At 28.5% G+C, this 26,059-nt stretch overlaps 1 protein-coding gene across 1 annotated transcript in view; it reads left to right on the forward strand.

Moving 5' to 3' along the window:
• LOC107454177 (uncharacterized) overlaps positions 1-26,059 on the forward strand; it is a 105,915-nt gene that overhangs the window by 75,365 nt on the left and 4,491 nt on the right. Inside the window, exons 2-4 of the mRNA XM_016071270.4 lie at positions 14,568-14,754; positions 23,176-23,497; positions 25,217-25,440. Of these exons, the coding sequence (XP_015926756.3) occupies positions 14,568-14,754; positions 23,176-23,497; positions 25,217-25,440 (733 nt within the window). The remainder of the gene's footprint in view (positions 1-14,567; positions 14,755-23,175; positions 23,498-25,216; positions 25,441-26,059) is intronic.

A 26,059-nucleotide genomic window follows, 5' to 3' on the forward strand; every position in this document is an offset into this window, starting at 1 on the left:
TCTATATTAATTTATAAACTTTGACGTCAAAAGCATCATCGACCACAGTGCTGACGTAAAATATCCTCACTGGTAGACAGATCATGGGTTAGAACCTCTTTGCCGTCTGGCGAACTGTGGGATGTTTTCCTCTCCTTCTTACGCATTTCTAAGTTAATTCCATTAAAAACTCCTGCACGATGGTTAGTTTGTCCCATTGCTTGATCCAGATGTTCCTTTGTCTTCTGGGTTGAATTCAAAGTTTCAAGGCTACGGAGCTGAACATTAATAGTTGTACACTCATATTTGGGTCTGCTGTTCAACACCAGGTATAAAATATAAAATAAAATTTTAATACCATAATGAAAAATAGCAGTTAGTTTTGCATAATTTGATTTCTTAAATTTGAATGCAATAATTTCCTTTTGTGTCATTACTTATCCAATAAAGTTATGAAACAGTTATGTTAAATACGTTATTCTATCCCTGTTATAAACAATGATTTATAACTTGCTAACTATCGTTCCTTTTTAAAAATGGGTCATTCTTGACTATATTTGAAAATATGAAATATAATATAATATTCTACCCATAAAAATATTGTTCGAAATCTAAATCTTAATGGTTGTCAACTTTCTGGGACTAAATATTAAAAGCAATAAATCATACAAGTTATGAATAAAAAACTCATGAGTAATCACGGGGGAGAAAAGGAAAGCGAATAAATGCATTTATTTCATCCTTCCACATGGTGATTCGAATAAAACTCGTGGATTCTTTTTTTTTTTTTTTCCCGGTATAAATCGTTAGGGGAGGGGGAATCTAACCAGTAATGCAACGCATTCGTTTTAAAGTCGGCAGCACATGGCTTTAGTAAGGCTATATTTCACCAAGGAAATTGATCCCTAAGACCAGCAACCTATTTATCAAATGCTCCAGTCTTGGATGTAGTGCTCTTTGCCACCACACCCCCAAAAAAGAGAAGAAGAAAAAAAAACAATAAAAAATTAAACGAATGAAAAAGAATCTTATTCTAACTCTGCTTGCCTCGATTTTGAGATTTTTACGAGTAGTGAAAAAAAGAGTAATCTTATATACATATACAAGTTATTTTGCATAAGTAGTTCAGCGACAGTTTGAGGAGTCGTTTTATGTTATTTCTCGGTGGCAGCATTCAAGAAATCGTTTGGCTTCTGTCAAAATGAAGTATCATTATAAAACGTGACGAGTAATCTGACGAGATATTTTGGGTTGTGTTTAATGGAAATTGAGATAGCTTGTGAATTTCGATAAGTAAGCTTTTGTCGAGATGTGAAGTCATTTCACCGTTTTATGCCATTGGGGGCAATACTTGAATTTTATTATAAAAACTGCAATTTTTTATCATTCAGAGACGAGTTGATAAATCTTCTCATTCAATTGTATTATTCAATTTATTATTCTCATCAGTAGTTTAGTTATTTTAGTAATCACTTCACTTACCTGTGCACTGGCAAGCCATCAATGATCAATTAGTTGGATAGCAACCAATAGGAATAAGTTTCCATTGGAATGAAAATACATATCCTCTAATAGGAACAGCTAGTTGCCATTTTTAGACGCAAAATACAACAATCGATTGCTTTATTTCAATCAAGGATGTAGTTCAGCCTCTTTCTTGAACACCTTTATAGTTGTGGTTTTTATTTCAGCTTGTAATCTCAATTACCTAATTCCACAGCACGTGCGGGACAAGAAGACGCTGAATCTATTTTTTTTATTATTATGAATGAATCTATGTTTGTTTGTTCAGATTATGTGGCACAGCTATATCTTTACGAGATTGATTTTTTAATTGAATTAATCAGTTTTCAAGTGCAGCGCATCAAATCCTGACTCTAATTTGAAGAAATTTTACTGTGTTCTGGCTGAGAAAAATTTAAGTAGTGATTGACTATGCTATTAAAAAAGTAGCTAATGATTTTATATATCTAAGTTTCTCAGATAAAAGAATTAATTTGAACAGATTTTATGATATGTTTGCACATTTTTGTGTGACGAGAATGACACCAAACATTATTAATTTTTTTAAAAAAAAAACTGAAATTCTATTCACTAAACCAATTTAATAGTAGACCCCTCTATACTTTCATTCAACAAAAAAAAGTTTAAAATAATTTGAACTGAAAGCAATCGTAATTGCATCAACATATCTATCCAAAACATTGAAAATTATACTTGCCTGAATCAATTTAATTATCGTAAAACACTTAGTCAGAATCCGGCTGTTTATCTCTCCTTTTATTATCTTTTTATTATTAAAATATTATTATTTTAACTAGTATACTATTTGCACAAATAAAGTGAAAAACAATTTTGCTGAGTAAAATTTATGTTTCTTTTTCAACGCTTGCACATTGATTTTTATTATATCAAATTGCTGACAACTCTGTCAATTTTCAGAAAATGAACTTTTATGACATTAAATTACGCAAGTTGATTATTCGATATAGTAGAATATCTGGTAATATTCGAGCGAACAAACTACAGAAATTCTTTTCGAGTAGAACAAAAAAGTTATGTCATTTCTATTATTATCTTGTATTTATTTTCCTTTACCTAATACCCGTAATGGGAGCTAGTAGCTATTCGGTGGAAGTCTAACCATCAGTTATATGTCTCATATAAGAATAGTTGAGCTTAACTTCGACAAAGTATCTTATTAGTTCTGCGTATACATTTAAGCGGATAAAACAAGAAATAACTTTCTTATGTTTAATCTTGCAAACAGCGTATAAAGACTATTTACATTAAACGAACGATAAATGCGATTATTTTCTGTTTTGTTACTATGAATTCTACTGAATAAAGACGATTAATTAATTAGTCATTTAAGACTTGTTTTCTCGATAGTTATTTTTCTAATTAAATTCTGATCATTAGTAAAGTTCTTCATTTTATACGAAAAAAATAACAAATTTTATCTTTTTTCAAAGATTAATTTAAAGTTCGGCGAAGTAGCTTTAATGATTATTTAAATACTTTCGTTTCTATTTATTTTTGCGGAGAATCGTAAGTTCTAAAACTATCTGTTGGAAGATTTTTTTTGTGGTTAGAGCATTATTTTTGGGGTGCTGTCTCTACACGGTTGTAAACATTTTGTAAATAGAGCTTAATGTTTCTTTTTACAAAAGACATAAGCAATTCTCAAGACAATAATTAAATACAATAGTTAAAAAAAACAAGAGAGCAAGATAATAATTATAAATTTACCAACCTATAATACCTTAAATACAAATTTAAAGAGTACGTAAACTTATTAAAAATATTTTAAAAACATTTTTGAAAATGATGATAAAAACTACTGCTTTGCCATGGTAATCTTAAATTTTAATTTGCTTTTATAGCTTTTTATAAAATGGGCTTTTTTCATTTCTTATCAATTTATATGCGTACGTGCTGCTTATCTTTAACGCTGGCCGTAATTGTTCCAGTTTCAAGCGATTTTCAAAGGGTACACTTTTAAATTATCGTCGATGATTGATCGAGAACTGTCTTTACAATCGATATTAGCGAAACTGTTGAAAAAGGAATCTTTAAAAAAATATTAGGAAATTCGTTGGGCAAATTGTTTTAGCAATATTTTACATTTCATCAAATATAATAAATTAATGTTTAAATATTGAATTGCATATAAACTGTTATAATGTAGATTATGACAAGTATTTGATTATTAACAAAAATGTAGCCAAATAGAATTATTTATATTTTCAAAATAGTTCAGATATCAGTATTAAAATTTTTATCTGTAATTGAAAATTTTAAGATTTTTTTCAAGAATTGTTTACATTTTCATAAACGGCCTTTATAAAAACCGTGTAAAAACATAAAACCCATTTTTAAGTAATAGATCATGAAAATTTTAAATTCCGTGATCAATAATTTTCAAATAATTTTTCATTTCAAATCATAGTATGGTAAACTATTTTATGGAATCTTTATAATTTATTTTTTTCTATTTTATAAAATTACATAAATGATTTTTCTGTATTTTATGGAATCCCATAATTTATTTTTTAAAAATTTATCCCGATATGTACTTATTCATAAATAATTGGTGAATAATTTCGAAACTTTTTTATGCGTTTATGCAGCTAATTCAACTTAATTCGAAAAACTTTCATCATTACTTCAACTTCTTTTTCCTCGCAATTCGTTATCATAATTGTATCCTCACACGCATATTTTTCTTAACATGTGTTGGCAACATCTTTTATTTATTCATTTCTGCCTCCCTATTTTATTTTATGAGTAAAGATGTGATTGTTTTTGTCACGATAGAGGCGTGTGATTCAATTAATATTTCCCATTAATGATTCACATAAATACAAAATATTGATTTTTTTCACCACACCTAATAACAGAATAATATTTCCAGTTTATACTTATGATTTATTTTATATTGCACGAATGTGTGATAATTCTTTAAGCGAAATTCTATTCATTACTTTTTTGTCTTTCGTGAACGTTATGAAATAATACGGATGAAATTTTTAAATTTAAAGATTATCTTTTGTCGCTTATGACGTTGTTTTTTTAAGAGAAGGTTATAATTAAAAGTTTTGACTTTATGTTTTATTAAGGACCTTGTTGCGTACTCCTTAATTAATTTAAGCATTGATTGTATACATTTTAAATTTGCCTAAAACTTTTTTTTACGTGGTCCACACTTAAAGTTTCCATTTATTTCATTCAAAATCAAATTTAGTCAGCTCAAACAATGTGTAGCGCTGCTCAAACGATTATTATTAACCCGCAAATAATTAGATTTTGCAGATTTATTCACGTTTCAATCTTATTGCATTTTATAAGGCGTAGTTTTATTACTTTCACAGTAATTATTTTGTATTGTTTATATATTTAATATTATTCAATGTACAATGGGTGGTTAAAAACATTTCTAACAATCAATAGGACTTATAATAAAATTATTAATTTTTAATTTTATTTTCAGGATTATTTGTCAAAATGCAAATACTAATAGTTTTTAAAAAGAAACAATTTTTGTAAAAAAAGAAATGTTATCGAAACGAACATCTTTTTAATCTGCACGTTAAGAAAAAGAGGAGGTTTTTCAAATGAACAGTATCAAAATTGTTTGCTCAGTAATTGCAAAATATTTCTTCTTGAAAATCGATTTTAAATCAAAACATTCAAATTGTATATTCAATACCATAACCTACTGGTATGTCAATGTCCATAGAGTTTAAATTTCACGCACAACAGTTTTAGGAACCTTGAAGAAGAGTGACCTCAACCTTCAACCTACCTGTTCGTGATTCTATGTTGGGTGTGGTGTTTTTTGATGAGTTTGTTTCTCTCTAAAAGACCACGTGCTTCTTGACGTCAATTATTCCCAACAGAGACAGATAAAAAAGTTCTTGTTTGTGAAATTTAATGTATATTCATTATATTTAATACATTTCGTTAGCAATGTCTTAAAACTTCAAATTTAAAATGGTCTTTATTCAAAATTAAAACTGATTAGTTTCGTCTGAGAATTTTAGAGAATTCTTATTTTAAATAAAAAATACTAAAATGTTCTGAAAACATAAACTAAAGCTAGTTTCTATTGAAAAATTCTTGCCGAATCGACCATTTTATTTCAGTATTAAAACTGATTTCAATTTGGTGTTTTAGTTCAATCTATTTTTACCTAATAATTACTAGAATTGTGGGCAATTTTTTAAAAAACGTTTATTTGAAAGTTGTGGTAATTTTTTTACTCAAGCTAAAAATAGGTTTATTATTTTCATGAAGTTGAATTTTAATTCGAAATTATTTTTTTATATTCTAATTTTATATTTAAAATAATATTTAAATTGTCTTGGGGAAGTATCAATTAAAATATTTATTGGGAAGTACTAAAAATATTTTTTTAGCAAGCAATGGAAATTAAACAATTTAGCGAAATTAATAATATTGAATTTTGACTAAAAAATTTTAAAACTTCCTGAATATATCTCTAAAAATTAGTTTATGGTATGAAATTCGACCATAACTTAAACTATTTTTTACCAAATTAAACTATTCGACCATTGCTTAAAGCTATTTTTAACTGAGAAATTTAATGAATTTTATTTTTAATTTTAAATTTCTAAAAACGTTCTTTAAAAATAATTTTTTTAAAGCTCAATTTTATATTTCCTTCAAATGTCTTATAAATCTTTTATTGTGTGCAATTTTCAAACTTCGTTAAGAGGTTTTTTCTAATTATATAATAAGAACAGTTTAGATTACATTTTGTACGCTTTTTCCTAATCTGTTATTACGTGAAAAAGGCAGCTTATACAAACTGTTATTACATATATTTTGCTTTGTTAAGAAAAAAAAAGGAAAACGTTTCTTTAAATACGCTTTAAAAATGAATAAAAACATCTAAAACCAGAAAGAGCTAAACAGGGCACCTAATCATTTCTGTGTTCCGGGAGTCTTTTCAAAATTAGCTTCCTGGATATTCTCATTACTTCAGTTTGTGCTGTCAATCATATCTGTTTTATATTCCAAAGCCGAAACTAGCAAATGAGTTTTTAACCGTACTAACTGTCACTCAAAATAAAGTTCATGTTTTTCTTCTTTCATTCATAATTGTATATAATGCAATATTAGTTTTCTATTTTTGAAAGCAAATAAATGTTTCCCTTTATGAGCACATTAGAACGTCAATCATAAGAACATGTTTTAGTGCATTTGGCTTGATAAAAATTTTATTTAACTGTATTTAGCTAAAATTTAATGCCAATATTTTGAATAATTTTTTAATATTTAATTAAGAAAATTAATTTTAAGTTTCTTTTATTTAAATTACTTTTTCCTTAAATTTACTGTAAGAAATTAATTTAAAAACAGCCAGACCACTGAATGCATGTTTAAAATGAGCAGTGGGACTATTTAGTTGTATATATTTTTTAATTAGTTCCATGTTGTTTTGTTTAATTTCGTCTTGAAATCCAATTACACGTTGTCAAACCATGTAATAATAACTTTAGGGAACAAATGTTTAGGGAATAAATGTTGTAATGTTTTTAAACTGCCACGTTTCGAAAGGAAAAAAAAGACCAAAAGTGTTATTTTAAAAAAAAATTTTTTTACCTTGTACTGAGAAACCGATAGCTGTTCTGAAATAAGTGACATGAAAATATCCAAGATCAGTTAAAAAATATCATGCAACACAAAGCAAAAATGAATTTGTTCATCAGTGTAATTAAACTAAAATTTATATTTTAGAATAAAAAAATAACCAAATTAATAAAAAACAATTTAATTATTATAATTGTGTATGTTTTTAATTTTAAAAAACACGTTCAGCTTTGTTGTCTACTTTTATGAATACTGTCTCAGTAGTTGGCTGTTATGAAATTAAAAATCGATACAGTTTTTGCACTTTAGATTAATTTTCAAATTTTATGTCGATTGTAAAAATAAATGTATTAACATAAAAAAAGAAAACGTTGAAAAGACAGAGACCTGAAATAACACTCTCTGTTTCCTTTTGTCACGAAGCTTTTCTGCTTAATAAAAATAATAATAATATAAAAAATTCTTGTTCGTGTTCCTTGGTCCCGCACGTGACAGTGCTTGTTTGAACAGCTACAATGCACAGAGCCTTTGCATCTCACTTGTGAATGTATTAGCATTGAATGGGCTTTTTCAATATTTAGGATCGAAAGTTGTTTGCTTTTTCCAATTTTACAACTGGTGAAAAACAAAGAATAATGACCCCTTTTAGATATTAAGAACTGATATTCCAGAACATTTCATTTCCTGCACCTAATTTACGGACGCACTATTTTTTTTTATGTCGTCATCCTTTCATTTTAATTTACGTAAAAACTGAATTTAAGAAGAAAAAAAAAGAAATTATGTTTTTTTACCTATCTAACTATTTTCGTTTGAAAAGTGTATTTCCCAATTTTATATAAATTTTTGTCAAAAATAAAAAATGCAATTGTCTTAAATATTTTCTTTTAGTTTTTGGACAATATATAGGGGAGAATGGTGTCAATTGTAACATTTTTTACTTAACTATTTTTAACTAACAAAAAATCCAATATATTATTAGTATTAATTGACAGACGAGTAAAGTAGACTATCCTCTACTAGAAAAAAAATTAAATACCTGATTTTAAATATTATTATATTAGTTATTAACAATTTTTGACAGTCGTGCACTTGTTACAATTGTCCCCACTTACGGGGTCAATTGTAACAGTTCATAAATTCAACTAAAACATAGTTAATTATACATATTATCATAGTTGTGATATATTTTTTTATTGATCAAAATAGTAGTGATATTTTAGGAGCAAAAATAATAATGAGCAGAGACCTAAAGGGTTAAACTTTTAACTTTAAGGGGTTAAAAATTTTAATTTATGCTGTGAAAGGTGACAAATAAAATAATGCACATGCAACATAATATAAATGCTATAGGAAACTATTGGTGGTTCTTAAAGAGTTAAGTATTGGTTTGTAAGCATAAGATTATTTATTTTCAGCTGTTACAATCGTCCCTTTACTTATTGTTACAATTGTCCCCAAGACGCCGTTTCAGCTTCATTTGTTAAAAACAATGCTAATTAATTAGCAAAACTAATCTTTTTTTTTATTGAAATGTTAATTAAGGTGTCCACTCACATATTCGGTTACTAATTTTTATTTGTTTAAACAAAATTACTTTGTTAGAATAAAATATTCTAATACCAAAAAAAGTACTTGCGTGACGTGAAAATATCTTTTGTGATGTAACTCTTTCAAAAGTACATAAAAATGGTTGCCATCAGGGGTGTACATGTAGATTTGTTAAATACACCTTGTGCACCACCTAGGAACCAAATCTGGAACCCGACACTCGAAATTTTTGCTCTGTTACAATCGTACCCTGTTACAATTGACCCCACTCTCCCCTATACAGTGTTTTGGTCTTCAAAACTTTTTAAAACTGTTCAAATCAAGAAAATTTTTAAATTTACTTAAATCTATCTTAAATCTAGAGCATAGAAATTTCTGTGTCCTGATAATGATTTTAAAACTATGAAATATATCTGCTTTTTAATTTCAGTCAGCATCATTGCTTGATTATTATCATTTTTATTATTATTATTCTCAATAAAAACAGAAATATGATACATATTTAAAATTGTTGTAACAGTAAAATTGCTGTTATTGCACAAAATGAGTGAAACTAAAAAAATCGGCTTCAGATTACAGCAAATATATAACAATAGATGCTTAGAATTTTTCCAATACAAAATAAATAATTATTTCAACATAATCTAATAGTTCTGTCGAAACAATATGCACACCATGAACAATTTTACACACATTAAAACTTATTTACTTAATTCTGAATTAGAAAATTATTTTACAGGCAAGCTAAATAAAAAAATAAACTCTTTATACATTGTCTATTGAACTGTCTTTGTTTATTATTTATAGAATTCTTCTTATTATAATTTAGACTCATTTTGAAAGAAAATAAATCATATACCTTTTTTAAATATAACCGAAGCAGCAATATTGATTCAAACGCACATAAAATTTACATTCTATACTGCAAACTCGTAAAACTAAGATTTGTTTTAATCAAAAAGTATTTTTGTTCAAGCCATCTTGATATTTTACTTCACATCAGTGGTTATTATGTGACTTTTTAGTGAATTTGACAACAGAATTCTTTCAATTATTATTATTGGCCCCAAAATAATTGTTGTTAACTATATTGATTTTTCTTCAATAAATAGCTCCATCTCCCGAGAACTTAAACATAAAATTTCTGGACATAAATTATAAAGCATGATCTGTGATAGAACTTTCGATGCAATTAATGCACCCAATACCGTATCGAAAGATGATTCCACTCTGTGTCATTAATTAGGCGTAAAGATACACAACGGAAACAAAAAAAAAGAGGTTAAAGCGCTCATTTATTTCTCTTCTGCTCCAAAAGTCGTCTGCAAATAATATAGTTACATTCTAAATTATACTTTTTTAAATATAGTTCCACATGGAATAGTGCAATAAATTCAAAATAATACCACAAATCTAGCTTCTACATGTAGGAATGTGTGCGAACGAGATTAAAATCACAAAAACATGACGCTTCACCTACTTGTTCCACTAGCCTGGCCACATTTTGCTGTTATTTTTATGGCATCATAATATTCATTGGAATCGTAGAATTGTTTTTGTTTCATTTTGTCACCGTGACTGTCCCGTTTAGAGGAAGTCAAGCGAATCCATATCCGTTCATGATGGTTTGATAATAACTTCTTGATTGCCATCTTCAGGTGGCTTTATCTTTTATGTCAACTCGAGAATCTTTAGCTAACTCGTCTTAAATGATTTATTACATTTCTTAAATATTAACTCATTTAAAGTAGTGAGAATTAATTCGATGTGGGAATTTTATGACCAATTCAGAGAGAGTCGCTAACCTCTAGATGAAATCGAATAATAAAAGTTCTTTTTGCTTATTTTTTTTATACTAATCGTTGCTGTAATGAGCTACATTTGAGGATTTGTCACCCTTCATTGCTATTACAGTAGTATGGAATGCGTGTTTGAATGTTAAATGTTTACACTACTTGCAAACTAAACTTTAATGTCCGAATTTAATCTGAAAAATCTATTCTGAAAAATTTATAAATTAAAGAATAAATTAATTTTTATTTTAATGCATTCAATTTGGGATTTATTTTTAAAGTTTTGTAGTATCAACTATGCATCATCTGAAATCGATCGCTTAAATCTGAGAATGAAAGGATTTCTTAAATCTTCGGGGGGGGGGGGGGGGGGGATTCTGTTATGTATTTTAAAATATCTATTTTGATAAATATATATACAGATTTTAAGCCGTGTAAATGATTTTACATCGCAAGTAGTTTACAAGGTAAATTTAAAAATTTAAAAATTAGAAATCAGATTACAAATTTAGAAATTAGTTTTTTTAACCATTTTTTTTTTAATTTCTGGAAAAAAAATTTAGAATTTTTCTGTATCTTCGTATCTTTTTCGTTTCTGCTAGTATTTAAACCTATCAATATATTTTTTTTAAATATTATCATAAATTATAGCAGATTCATATTCCTAAATTAGGTTTTTGCTTAATTCGATGCATTAATGTATTATTTGTTTTGAGAAGATTTGTTTTATGTAAGTTTTCATTAACGACTTACAGCGCGTATGAATGAATTCTTTTCGGAGACCATCATTGTTGTTACAGTGGCTTTCTTCTGAAGATGAAAAAATTTCATTTCCAACTCTCCAAAGATCGTGATTGTTCTGTGAAATGTTGAGGGAGGAAATTTATTATTTATCTGAATCTGTAGAGCCCAGGAAATGACTAAGTCTTTTTGAATGTTTCGTTCGTTCTCAAATCATGTTGTTTTGGGTAAAAAGAAGGCGCTGTTCTGAGTTGAAATCTTTTTCTTCGGACAAACATTCTTGGAGAATTGTTGTGAAACGAAACTTTTCAGGAGTCAATTTAAAGATGTCGCCAAAAGCAGAAAATATATATTATATTCAAATTAATTTCCTTCTGGTTATTCATCCCCCGCAGATTTTACCTTGTCAATCTAGTGTAATCAGTAAACAGAATTTTGTAAACTGTTTTTCTAATACTTATGAAATTTAACAAAAGCAATTAAGCATATTATATCAATTTCTCCTCTTAAAAAATGTCGCTGTTTTTTATTTAAAAAAATTGTGGAAGAATATATGAAGTCTTTATGAAAATTAATTAATAATTAATATACATATAGCAATTCAAAAAACAATAGCTTGTTGCATTTAAATCAAAGTTTGTTAACTTTTTATAAGTTGGGAAACAAATGTTAAATTCTAGGTTAAATTTAACATTTTCTATAAGAATCGAAATTTAAATAAGTAAATATATAAAAGGTTTATTTTTTTCTTAATGAGCAATCATATTGAAATTAAATTCTTATTTTCCATTACACTTTAGTTCCAAGTCTTGTTTTTATTTTATTTATTTATCCGTTATTTAGTTTTTGTTAGAGGGCAGTTCTAAAGTTTTCATTTTTTAATTACATAAAAATGTCATGTAATAAACATTTATTTAAAAATTTAATGTCATATAACATTTTATATGAATGTTAAGATGATATGAATTGTAATTCCTTTTTAATAAATCGAATTTTTTGACTTCATTATTGATTTTATAACGAAATATTTTCGTTTGTCTAAACTGAACAGTTCGTTCGTAAACTAAATTCGTTTATCTTACGTAGATTTTTTATGAAATTTTAAATATTTCTCATTAATTTTTTTTAAGGTGAGTCGTTAGGACATACATCAATAATGTTAAAACAGACCTTTTTCGATGTATCTTTTTTAAGAAACTACTTATGATATCGCTTTAATTATTATAAGCATATCTGAGGTCATCCCCTGGAACCATTAAGATTGTGTCCTAGTAGGTGAAGATCCGATCATTAGATCAAAAGTTATTCAATGTGGTCCGTTTTTTTATTACTTCACTGTTTCACACATCTTATGTGTATTGTCTTATATGTTTTTAATGTATAATACCAAGACAAGTTTTAAGCGTCGATCGCTGTATGATTAAATTTATTAGCAGAAAAAGTGTCAATGATTCTTTTTTTTTTACGGTAGAGTATTTTTTATTTTGCTAAACCTATTTCTTAAACGATGCATATTGATTGTACTTGTGAGTCTCGCTCTTTCTTCTGGTGATAGTCCGTCAGCTATTTGAATTAACCCTTAAAATGGAATGGGACTACTTTAAGCAGCTCGAACCGAACTGAAACTCATAACTAAGATATATCAGCAAATCTTTCTACTTTAAGTGTAAATGGAAATTTCAAATCACAACAGAATGCTGGTATAACTGTCTCTCATTTTTTTTTCTTCTTCCTCAAATAAATGGGACTTGCTGTTTGGAATAAAGAATGAGGTTGAAGAACCGTGATATTGATCGTCACTATATCACAAAATGGGATCGCCAGTACTTTGCCATGAAAGAACTCGGTGTCTTTTTCATTTACTTAAAACGGGTCGGTCTGAAAAATTGTCCAGGAAACGCGGAGAGATTTTTCCTTACCAGGTTTTATGCAACTTGCGTTTTTCCAAGTTTATTTTTAAAGGTGGATTAATGTAATCGGTCGACGAGATGAAGGGTACGCCTGCTTTTTGGTTTCTTTTGAATTCTCCAGATTTTGCAATTCAAGAAAGTGCAGTTTCTTGTTTCGAAATATTTTAAAACGGGAATTAAACCATTAGCTAAAAAGGATTTTTTTTTCTCCTTATTCATTTAATCAATATTCAACTAGGTTTTTATTTTTAATTTATTTCACCTTTTTTTTTTGTATTCTTCCTAACAATAAACGGTCTAACGAACTAAACGCTGAGAGCAGTTTTATTTTATTTATATTCATTCGAGAAATATTTATTACATAGATATTTCTCTTTGATTTGAGAGATTTTGATTTGAATAAGAGGTTTTATTTATTCAAATCAAATGTTTTGTTACTATTTTTGGTTAAGTATTTTTTACGTTTACATGGCTCATTTTGATATTTACAGTCGAAGAGTTCGATGCATGAAGATTTTAAATGACTGTTTTTAGCGAGTTTGAGTAAGCTTTAAATTTTAAACGTTGAAAATAGAAAAAGAAGATTATTTTTTGCCTTTATTCATTGCCTAAAAAGTTCCAATTGGTGAATCTTAAAAATTCCTAAACGTTCATCTAAACTGCTTTCGCATACGCACTCTTGAGGTTTAAATGTGATATAAAATTTAAGTTTTTTTTAAAAAATTCCCGTCGACTGCTTGTTGCCAAATGCACTTAGAACCGTCTTCTACTATGAATAAAAATCAAGGACTGCTTTCAATGCTTTTAACCTTTATATTTCAAAATTTTAGGACTTATCAAAATGAATGAAAGTTGTGTAGTAAAAATAAAACTGAACTAACTCACTGAGAAATCTCAGATTTTTCAAAATGCCTTGGTATATATATGTTACTGTAAAATCCCGAAGCCTAGCAAATTCTTGATTTTGTTAATGAAAACTAGGATTTACCAAAGCAGCTTGGTAACTCCTCGAAGGCTCAATAAAAGGCCGAAATGGAATCATATTAAAATTTACTTCCGACTTTAACCAATAAACTTTGTTTAAAGTTAGGTTTTACCTTAACTTTCATACAAATAAACTTTATAAATGAACATTCGAGGGACCTTTTTTTAAAAATGTCACTCTAAACCTACATTCACTAAGCTTTTCAATTTATAACGCCTCTTTTCATAATCGCTATATACTCTTTTGATCATATTTTTCTGTTTATTTTTCTAACAACATATTTCTAAAGTTAAATTTAAGTACATTGTCTAAAAGAAAATAGATATTCATCTCGATTTTTTTTTCTCGAGTTTATACATGCTTACTATGTAATTATTTTATAGACTTTTAGGAGTATTACATTGTATTATTGATAATAAAAAAATTTGAAACATTTATAAAATTGCTTTTTTCAAAAACATGGGAATGAATGAACTTTTTTCTCCATAGGTGTTAATGAGTATGGCTGTCTATTATCCGTACTTGTGGTCTCCGTGGCACGAAGCAATCATCGCGTGGTTAGGTCTTTTAGAAGGAGTCATCATACCTCTCGTTTTGTTCTGTAAAGATCATGCACTCAGGGGTGGTCTAAGAAGAGCATTTCAAAGAAGGAGTGGAGCCTTGTCGCCTCTTGTTGGTAAGTTCTATTATTAACCCTTAACCCGTGCAGTCTGATTGAACCCAGTAAAAAGTTGTTCCGTCTCTCTACCGCTATGTTGCATTTTTTTTTCTTCAATTATTGTTTTACATTCATGTAATTTTTCTTTCTTTTTTTCCTTTCTTGCATTGGGTGCACGTTGCTAGTCAGTGTTATTTTTTTAATTTGTTTTATTTGTTATTTTTTACTTTTTTTTTTATTTTATTTTATTTTTATTTTTTTTATTTCATTTATTTTATTTTATTTCATTTATTTTATTTTATTTTATTTATTTTATTTTATTTTATTTTATTTTATTTTATTTTATTTTATTTATTTATTTTTATTTTTTTTAATTTCATTTATTTTATTTTATTTTATTTATTTCATTTTATTTATTTTATTTTATTTTATTTTTTTATTTATTTTTTTTTATTTTATTTATTTTATTTTACTTTACTTTATTTTATTTATTTTATTTTATTTTATTTTATTTTATTTTATTTTATTTTATTTTATTTATTTTATTTTTATTTTACCTTTACTTATTTACTCTTAAAAACTTATTAAAAATACTGAATCCATATATTGTCTGCAAATTAGATGAAACTATAAAGGATGCTTCCTCCTATAAAATTCAGCTTATAAATTGTTAGATTTTTCAGGAAGAAACTTAATTATAACTGCGTAGCTATTTGCACCACTGGAAGTGAAATTGTAACTGTTGTTTCTTCCTTCCTTAGTTGTTGCTTCCTACTGAGAAAATAGTCAAATTTTACAATCACATTTTTATGTTACAATTTATGTTAAAATTAACTTCTGAATTGTAAAGGATATCATGGGATTACTTTGTAATTAAAAAACACCGCCTTTAGTTTTAAGCCTTTAATTTGGGATTGTAATTAAAAAAAAATTTTTAAAAATGTTACAAAGATTATGGTAAAAGGAAATAATTTTTTTTTATATTACAATTTTTAGAAAAAGAGATATTTTACCAGAAAACAATACCTTTATAACTTTTATGATGACAGCCAAGAAATTCTTGCTGGATATTACTAGAATTCTGGATACATCTGTCTAATGAGAATGCACTGAGCGTAAATCATTTTCATTTGATTTTTATGCATAAAGCACTAATCAAAGAAATTTTTAAAAAATTTCTTCCGTATTTATGTTTAAAACAAGCCTGTAAATTTTAAGTTCGAAGTCAGTACCAGAAATTTTTCCCTGTAATAAAAAAGTAGTGTCTTTTTTAAAAAAATTAATATCAATTAATAAAATTAAGTTATTAATTTTTAATTAGTATAACCAAAAGTTAGTAACCGATTTCTTATTTGCTCTATTTATAGAGTATTTTACTTAAAAAAATATTTTTATTATTTAAATCTCTAGAATTGTATTTTTTTTAATAAAACAAGATATAATAAGCATGCACTTTTTTTTCGTTAACAAATTTTATTTTGCAGCAACCGTTTGCTACTAACTTAGAATTTGAAATCTAATTTTAGATTAGCACATATTTTTAGACAGTAAAAATTTAGAATTTACCTCATCTTTGAAATAAAAGTAAAACAAGCCTACACAATTAAATTTATAACAGTTTACTGATAGAAGAAGAAATCAATTCTTATATAAAAAAAAAAATTCAAAATATCTTCCTCTAAATTTTTTTATTTATCCTGCCACAAGCTTTGACATTTTTATAGGCGAAGAATCGGAATTTTACAACATTCGTTAATAACTTTTAAACTTAAAAAAAAATGGGAATTGCGTGTTTTGTTGAGACCTATTTCACATCTCATGAGCCTCTTTAGTGTCAAAATACATCTGAGATGTTATTATACCATTCGTCGTCCTTATCATATTCTCAGGAGAGGGTAATTCGTTGGCAATTGCACGTAATGACCTCCTTTCTCTATGCTCATAGATTTAATTTATGTCTACTGTGAAACGAGCCGCCACAAACAGATGTTTTTTTTAGGATTGAAAGTCATGAATCATAATATAGGATTTGTTTATGAAGGGGGACTTGCGAAAAATATTCTTCAATATACGTCACAAGCTTTTTTTTTTCTTTTTTTTTTGTATCATTTTAGTACGAAAGGTGTAAGCAGTTTGAAAGCAAGTCTCATTAAACAGACATATTTTATTTTGTTTTATAACAGGCGTTAAACAGCTGATCTAATTCTGAGTTCACGACTATCACTGTTCAATTCCGTAGGCTTGTAATTATGAACTCATCCCAGAAGACGGGGAAACTCCTGGATCAAGTATTGGGACAAACTAACTTTTTGATGCAACTAATCTGCATTTGCGTTGCATGGAGAAGAAAACCATTAAAACTTCACACTGTTAGAATGACCTCTTGGGGATTCTAACCCATAATCCGTCTAGCACCGATGATAGTTTACGTCAGCACTGTGATCGGTGAGAGCCGGGATCACAATTCGTATCAACCTGCCACTAATGGGATTCGAACCCAAGTCATCGAGAGACCAACGCTCTATCCCCTGTCCATCGAGGCTTCATTATTAAAAGTATTAGATTGAGCCCAATATTAATATTTAAAAGCTTGTCCCCTCTTTCGAAGAACAATTTACACACTATCCTGAATTTATTAAGAATGGAAGGAGTTAAAAGGGGAAAAAATTTAATATTTGAGGTCACACAAGCAAGGTTATGTCAAATTCAAGTCGATGGGACTGATAGTTTAGAAATTATTAGGGTCTTATGTGAGAACAGTTTTTATTTTGAGCTATACTTTTTTACGCGTATGGAATTACAAACTAGAGAAATAAAGTACAGTTCCCTACATCAAAAGCAGAAAAACTTATAGAAATTATGTCATTAAGTATAAAGGTACAGTTTCTGACTTATAAATATTATATTAACTAATATTGTTTTCTAGACTAGAGAGGAATTGTTTTCTGCTCGTTATTTTGCACTTAATTAAATAAAATCATATCAATGCTAAACGAAGTAATAGTTTAATAATTACGAAAGCTCTATGTTTATTTTAACTCATAAAACTCTTATAACTTCATCTTGATTTTGTTGAATTAAAAAATATATGTACGTAAGATTCTAAGCCTCCCTTGCCTATATACCACTAATGTTGTAAATAGGAATAAGTCATAAGCTTCTTTTTTTATTCTCAAAACCTTAATGAATTTTATAACTCCTCACTATTTATCCTACCAACTTGATTTTGATACTTTTTTTTTATTCTGGTTGAAAAACAATTTTAAGAAATACTTCTTAATTGTTTTAAAATATAAAATTAATAAGTAGACATAGTCAAAAATTGTGAGTCTGCACGTAAAAATCCTTAAATAAATTGTCAGACCTATATATCTATTAACAAAAAGTATATGGTACTTTTTTTTTTATTTACATCGCCCTAGAGCTGCACAATGGGATATTGGCGACGGTCTGGGAAACATCACTGAGGATGATCCGAGGCCATGCCATCGCAATTTCGATCCTCTGCAAAGGGGATGACGCCCCTGCTTTGGAAACCTTACGTTCGAAGTTCAGCACTTTACGATTGAACAGCTTAACGAAGATCGATACCGTGCATCTTCTGTCCCGACGCAGGCTGATTGAAGTGGTCACCCACCCGCTTACTGACCGCAGCCAGTGATGCTTGAGCAAAGCTTGGCTTGAGTTCGGTGTTCTACTGGGAACCGTGTCTTAACGATCAGCCTGCTGAGGGACAAGAAATCGCAAACGAGTAAATACGTATTAACCAGGATCTTTATTTTACAATGGAATTTGAAAATGTAGTACCTTGTTAGTGTGAAAGGGGAATAGAAGTCTAAACAATGAGGCTTACCAAACTTTTATTTCCTGTCAAATTTAAATTTGATTCCAAAATTGTATCTAGTTTGAGGAAAAATAAACTAGGAATAGTTTAAAATATGTTTACAGGATAAATACAGGATAAAATAAGTTTTTTTTTACGCAAATAAAAGAGAATAAAACAGAAAAAAAATTAAATATAGAAACAAAAATGTATGTACATTTGATTTCTAAAAAGGGGCATTAGTGCTCGTGAGAAATACTATACAAAAATGACCCACAGTTATAATATTAATTAGAGAGAAAGAATGAGAGAATTCGGTTTAAAATATATTTTCTTCGGATGTTATACGTAATTCAGATAATTAATACATAATTGAAGTTAAGTTTCTATAGCATTTTCATAATCATTTTGAATCGAATAATCCTATATTTTAATTTGATTATCTTGTAAATATAAGAAACCGAAAATGTTATGTGTGGTATTTTTCAAAACATTCATCTCCCTTTCCAACATTTATAAAAATCACTCCTCTCTTTTTCTTAGTGCTGCCATCTGTAAATTAAATATTAAACTAATACTTTAGTTTATATAGCTATTTAACTTCATTACCTTAATTAAATAATTTTTCAGGAAATTTTATTCTGAATTGTCATCAAATCTAATGTAAAATATAGTTATTTCAGATCTAAAGATATCAATCATTTCAATTAATTTTAAAAAAAATCAAACTCTTCTTTAAAATATTAGAAGAAATAATTATTTTTTCACAAAACACATCAGTTTAATTATATATATCATTATTTATTCTATTAACATATAAAGTTAGGTATTTTCTATAAAACTATTTTAAGAAAATTGTGATTCAATATTACTAATTTTAAATGCATTTAATAAAGAAAACATTTTTAACACGAGACATCGTTTTCTTAGAAACTTTATTACAATACTTTTCCTTATAAATCTATAATAAATTTTACTTGGACACGTTTCTTGTTTATACATTTCAAAACTGATTTACTTTCTTAAAATATTATTTAAATTGACAAAAAAAAATTTCAGGTAGCAAGTGAAAAGATTCATTATGTAAATATACAATGCACAAAAAAAAAAAAGAAAAAAAAAAAAAAAAAAAGAAAAAAAAAAAAATCGAAACACAGATTTTTGATCTGATAATCGGATTTTTGCACTAGGACTCAATCTTATTGGTTTGAATTGTTAACCTTAAATATGCTAATTAGTTAATGCAAGCGATAATTTTAATTACGAAAAAATGGCACAAAAATGTGTTTTCTCTGAATAAACATACCTTTTTTTCGACATATTTAGAAAATATTGACTCAGAAAATATAGGGGGTAGCTAAATATGTAAAAATGAATATTTAGTAATTATGTATTATTTTTTACTAAGTAATAGTTATGAAGTGGAAGGTTTGCAAAATTTTACATCATTGAAGAGAAAGTAATTTTATATGGCAGAATACAAAATTTAAATAAAATCTCTCTAGGAATTTCTGAGAAATTAAATTTGCAAAAAATCAGATATTTAAAGATCGATTTCTCTAAAACTATTCTACCTAATATGTTTAAATTTTCTATTTTTCCATTAAAAGTTAAAAATTTTTTTTAAATGATATAAAAACTTTTATGCCTTACAATCCAAACTTTTTCAAATTATGTAATATAACTTAATTTTATTAAGGTGATATTAAGTTTTTTAGTAAATTTTTTGCTTTTTACTATTGAAAATTTGCTTGTACTTTTTCTGAGATGAAATGTCCCTAACAGTGGTTTTTCAAAATTAAATGAAAGATGGCAGCACCATACGTAATTGTAGATTTCTTTTAAAATATTTAATAACAATAATACAAGTATACTTAAAGAAATTAATGAGCTATTTGGTGATATTAAGTTTATTCTAATGTTAAGTTAAATGTTATATAGACTCAGTAGTACTCTACCAATTGATTGCCTTTAAATTACAATGATTCACTTTTATAATGTTTCTGTACATAATGAAGATGGCAGCACCATACATAGTTTGCAAAACATTAAAACTGAGTTTTTGAAGTTACATATCAGTGAATTTGAGTAAGTGATTTTTAAAGTTTATACTTTTTCTCGTTTTTGTAACTACGCACAATCTTTATGTTTTTGGTATTTATGTGAAGATATAACTCATTTTTTTTGGGGGGGGGGGGGGGGAGAGGATATTTATTTGACGCTAACTCTTTTATAAAGCAGTCTTTTTTTTCTCAAATAGCCTCTGCTTATTTATTTATTGGAGAATTTTAATGTTATGTAATGAATATATTTTGTTTGAAAAGCTCAAATAACTAGACGCATATTTAGGTTAAAATTCATATATTTAAGCAAGTTCATTTCGGAAAAAATGGAGTCAAGTTCAACACATTTTATTTATTTTTTTTTAATTAAAAATTAGCAGTTTCATGCAAAAATTATTATTTTTTTTAAATTTTTATAAAACTGTTTTGAGTATTTTTTTTTCTACGCGATTGTGATAAGTTAGACTACTCTCACTCTTTTTCATACTTGAGGTTACTCTGAACAACCAGTCCACTCAATGGATATGTAAATTTTTTCATCTTCAACTTCTTAGCCTTGAATCTTAAAGACTAGAGAACACCTGTTTAAAGAAACAGGTCAAATTCACCATTGAGAAGAATTTTTTTAAGCGAAAGTAATCAGCCTTTGCGAAAAATGTAGGTGAAAAACTCTCATGGTCAGTCCGATGCGAATGGAGCTCTGACATGTTTCAGCCAAAGTATAATTCGTATAAGCAATGCAGTCTTTATAGGCAGGGTGCAAAATAAAATTGAAACATCTATCTGTGTGATGCTTTCAAATGTAGACTTAATTTATCTCTGCTAAACTCTGCCGACTTTTTTTTTAATTCTTTTTATTTTATTTTTATAACCGTTATTAAACAGCCAACCTAATGTTGAGTTTACGGCTACCAATGTTCAATTCCGGAGCCTTGTAATTTTAAAGCCAATACAGATAACAAGGGAACGCCTGGATCAAGTATTGGGAAAATTTCCTGATGGTACTAACCTGCAATTGCGTTACTTAGCATAGGAAAATTGCAGAGGAAAACCTCCCATGGTTACAATGACGGCTAGGGGATTCTAACCCATGATATACTATCTATACTAATATAAGGTACCACAATAACTACATACTATAGCTACTTTTGAACGAGATTTTCACAGCCCGTCGAATGAGAGCGGAGAAAATTGTTAATTATGCTAATTTTGGACTATCAGATGTTGGCCTCGAGCAATAAAATTATGCCAAATAGTACTGAATACCGCTAATCTCTATTTTGATAAAATGAACCTCTAAAAGGATTGTTTTGCTTAATCTAATAATGTAAAACCATCAGGAACAGCAACAAATAATACTAAATAAAAAAAAATTGGAATTTGTTTAACTTAAGTGTGGCAGTATAACTCTTTCCGTTTTGCGCATGATTTTACATTGTTGATTTTTACAGATTCATTGATTAGTTAGTTTTTTTTTCAACCCGTACGAAGTATCAGTATTAAAATAATAATACTGAATGAAATAGTATTCAATAATGCTAATAATAATAAACTGAAAAAGTTGTATAAGCACTAAATAATATTTATTTTCTACGCGACTTTATGCAAAATAAAAAAAAAGCAATTCATTAAACGCGCTGTGCATCTGGAGCACAAAGTAAATGCGGACCAGAAACAATGAAATTCTGTGTTCAGAAGCCATTTCAGAGCTATTTTTTTTTCTATTGAATTGTAAAAGAATCAGCATTTCCTGTATGGAAACTGCCGTTTCAAGTTTTAAATTTTCTCTTGCGTTTTAGCGTTCGATGCCAAGCTAGTGATTTTGTTGACTATTTATTGCCAAGCGCACTTACCTTGTTCTTATACCCGAAAAATACTTAAATAGTGCATCTTACCTACTTCATCAACTGAGTATATTTTGAACTAAAAAAATATAGCTACATGAAATAATGTTATGTAATTAAATAGGATTAAAATAAAAACTTTCCCCGGGGAATCTCAATTATTTTAAAAAATATCACTTACCTGCTTCTTCCATTAAACTCTTAAACTGTTTGCTTCAATATTTTCATTCCTTCGTTAGATTTTTTAAGTACCCTAGTAGAAATATAGCTCAGGCATTCATTAGGACCCATATTTATAAATCTTGACTAAATAAAGATTTGGGGGAGTTATAAATCAATATTTTCCATATACATTTAACCGATTCAGCTTTAAGCAGGACCTATGGTATAATTGTCCGAGCCTATGAAGTACATTGGAACCACTTCAGTGATCACGGGCGTGTGCAGTTACAGTAGACTGACCAACGACATGATTGTGGCAATTCGGTCAGCAATGCGCACCGACCAGGTTTACTTCCTAGAACCTAGACGAACTGGTAGGAATACCGCCTTCGCTTCCGAGACAATTTGACATTGTTTCACATCCCCCTCACATTGTTATCTTTATGATTGATAGGACGTTAACGGTGAATTAATTTATTTTCAAGATAACTACATTGAACATAATCAATTGAGAATTTTAAAATTGAAGGTGTGTTTGTTTTTTCAGGAGACGATGGTCCTTTCCAGATGTATTTCGATAAGGATCACTTTCGAAAGAGAGGGACATTCGGATCTGTCACTCCCATTGGCATCATCACCAACTACAGGCGCACCCCTGGCAAGAAACGTCGCACTAGGAAAAATAGTGGCAAATACACTCTACCCGGTCTTCATAACGGTGATTCTGTTCTCGCCAAATCATGTTTGAGTGCTGGCTACATGGGGAACGAACCTCTGAGCAAACTGTCATGCGCAGATCTCACTTCGCTGGAGATGTGGCGAGAGGAAGACGAAGAAAACTTTTATGCCACCCTATCAGACGACTTTAGGTGAGCTTTCTCATTTGTTTACTTACTTGACCTAACGTGACATGAAAATACAGTCTTACTCTCAAATTTAGTGAATTGCTGTTTACTATGTATACTATTCTGTTTACATAGTAAATGACATAGCATGCTTTTTACCAAATTTCTGAAAATAACTAACGCTTTGATAAATCAGTTAACATGTAAAAAGAGATAGAAACATGCGTTTTTTTTAGCGTTCTGATTAGGAAACGTAACAGTATAAACTCAGGTTTTAGAATTAATTTCAAAATTTGTCAAAAGATGGCGCTGTTAAATAACAAGAATGTAAAACTCGGTTTTCAAAATAACCACCGTTTGCAGCAACAACATGGTGCAGTTTTAAACAAAATTAAAAAACGCGGCTCGATTATTTCAGTTGGAATTATCAGGCAACATTGTTTTATTATTTTTTTTGGTCAGTAGCGTGATCTTATGGCTAGCTAGTTTCCTTCTTTTTTCTTTTTTTTTTTTTAATTCTGTGGAACTCAGTAAACTTTTCACTTTTTCTTAGTTGATATTTCGAATCGTCGTTAATTTTTGATCAGTGGATTGATCATCACACCCTGTCTATCAATGTCTATGGCGAAGGTGAACATAGAAGAGCTTTCTTTGTCCATGAACTTGTAAAGTGTCATTTTTTGTGAATTTGAAAAAATCAAGTATAAGATGTTTAGAAACATCGACAAACTATTTGCAGAACATATTTCCCTACTAAAGACTTTCTTTAAATAGAAAAAAAAATTAAAAATAAGAATACGTAATTTTTTTCATCTATGTAAAAATTTGATGATGTATAGGAAATTAAGTTAATTATTCGAAGTAACGAAAGAGATCTGGTTTTTTCTAAACAAAATGTCTACAGTTTTCCGCGAACGCATTGGATTATATTACAAATTTTAAAAATAATTCAACTCTTTTTTATTTATTAACATTTCGTTTAAAATTATACTGTTTTTAAAAAAAATTTGAAAACATAACTTTCTTTAGAAAAATTTCATTTTTGAATACATTTCTATGTGTAAAACTATATCATTTGCGGTCTTTGTGCTGTGGGTGTGCTTCCTACTCATAACTTAGCAAATCGTGGAATATACAGCTTGATATAGCTGCCCTCATTTCTTTTTCGTTATTTATTTTTAGAAAGATGTTTACTTATAAGAAAAGAACCTAAAAAACCATATTTGCACAGATTATTAAAAAAAGTAAAGATTTATCATATCTTTTTCCCTTGGGAAGGGATGATACTTATATCTAAGCTTAATAGTATACCAATACTCAATCAGTTCTAACTTGAAGTTTTTCTTCTTCTTTTGAATAACAAAGTAACAGATTTTAATAAAAATGATTAGTAGTCATGGACACGTAAAGTCACGGATAAGTCGTCCCACACTTTGTAGCACCAAAGGATGTTGCGGATATATTTTCGTACATCAGGCCAAGGCCATAAACATTTTTTTCCGAATTTTTCGTACTGGTAGGTAAAGCACAAAATTGTTTTCTTTTTATCTTTGTGGGAAAGTAGTTAGCAAGTCTAGGGTCCTTTCTGAACCCGGTAATTCAATTAGATTCTTTGCTTATAAAGTTAAGATATGTGTCGATAGTTCTAGGATTCGATACCAAAACAACGCCTTATCTAATAAAATAAAAAAATACTGTAACAGTAGTATTGTAGTTTATTTACTTATATCATATTCTTTTCAGCACTTTCAGTTGCAAGTCTGCGGATGATAGTGCCCTCAGCGAAGATTTGCGCATCAGTGAAGAATTGTACGGAGGCTCGTTCACCACTGTAGCCAATGATGATTTTGAATTTCATGACACGAGACCGTGTGGAGGTGAAGTGAAAATGAAACCTGCCCTCTCAGCCACTCCACCCAGCAATAACAGTTTCAGAGGAGGATTTTCTAGAAATGTCTCTTTCAAAGGTAGTTTTTATTTAAGTCGAACACATCTTTTTTTTTTTTTTAATTGTAAAATTGTAGCGTGTAAAAAAATAGGTTAACATTTATAATCCACGCTTATGGTGTGGTTACAGGAAAAAAAATTAATACTAAGTTGTGTCAAAGATTATAATCATCTATTTGGCTCTTCAAAGATATTTTTGCGTTTTCCACGAAATTAAATTTTTCTAACTTTTTTTTTCATCCAATGCCCACCTTTCGTCATACAAGCATCTGAAGGGCAGTTTGTTGGCCACTCTTTCAAGAGCACCCTATTAGGTGGGCCAACGTTGCTCCCACAGTAAGGACAGTTGGTACAGAGAAGGAATGAACATCCATGCCTTCCCCGGGATTCAAACACAGAACCTTTCTGATGCAAGGCCAGTTTCCTGACCCCTACAAAAGCTGATCGGCTTTTTCAAACTTGTCCCTTCGACATCTCAAAAACTATTAATTCACCTAAACTAGATTTCAGGAGATACATAGATAATAATATTCTTAATTATAAAAAGAAAGATTTAATTATGTCTCTATTTTTTATATATATAATAAATTTTTTTGTAAGTTATTTTGTTACATAAATTTTATTAGAAATACGCCATTT

This window comes from Parasteatoda tepidariorum, chromosome 3 (genome assembly GCF_982258835.1).
Source record: "Parasteatoda tepidariorum strain Cologne lab strain chromosome 3, Ptep-v5.0, whole genome shotgun sequence".
In the NCBI taxonomy this organism is placed as follows: domain Eukaryota; kingdom Metazoa; phylum Arthropoda; class Arachnida; order Araneae; family Theridiidae; genus Parasteatoda; species Parasteatoda tepidariorum.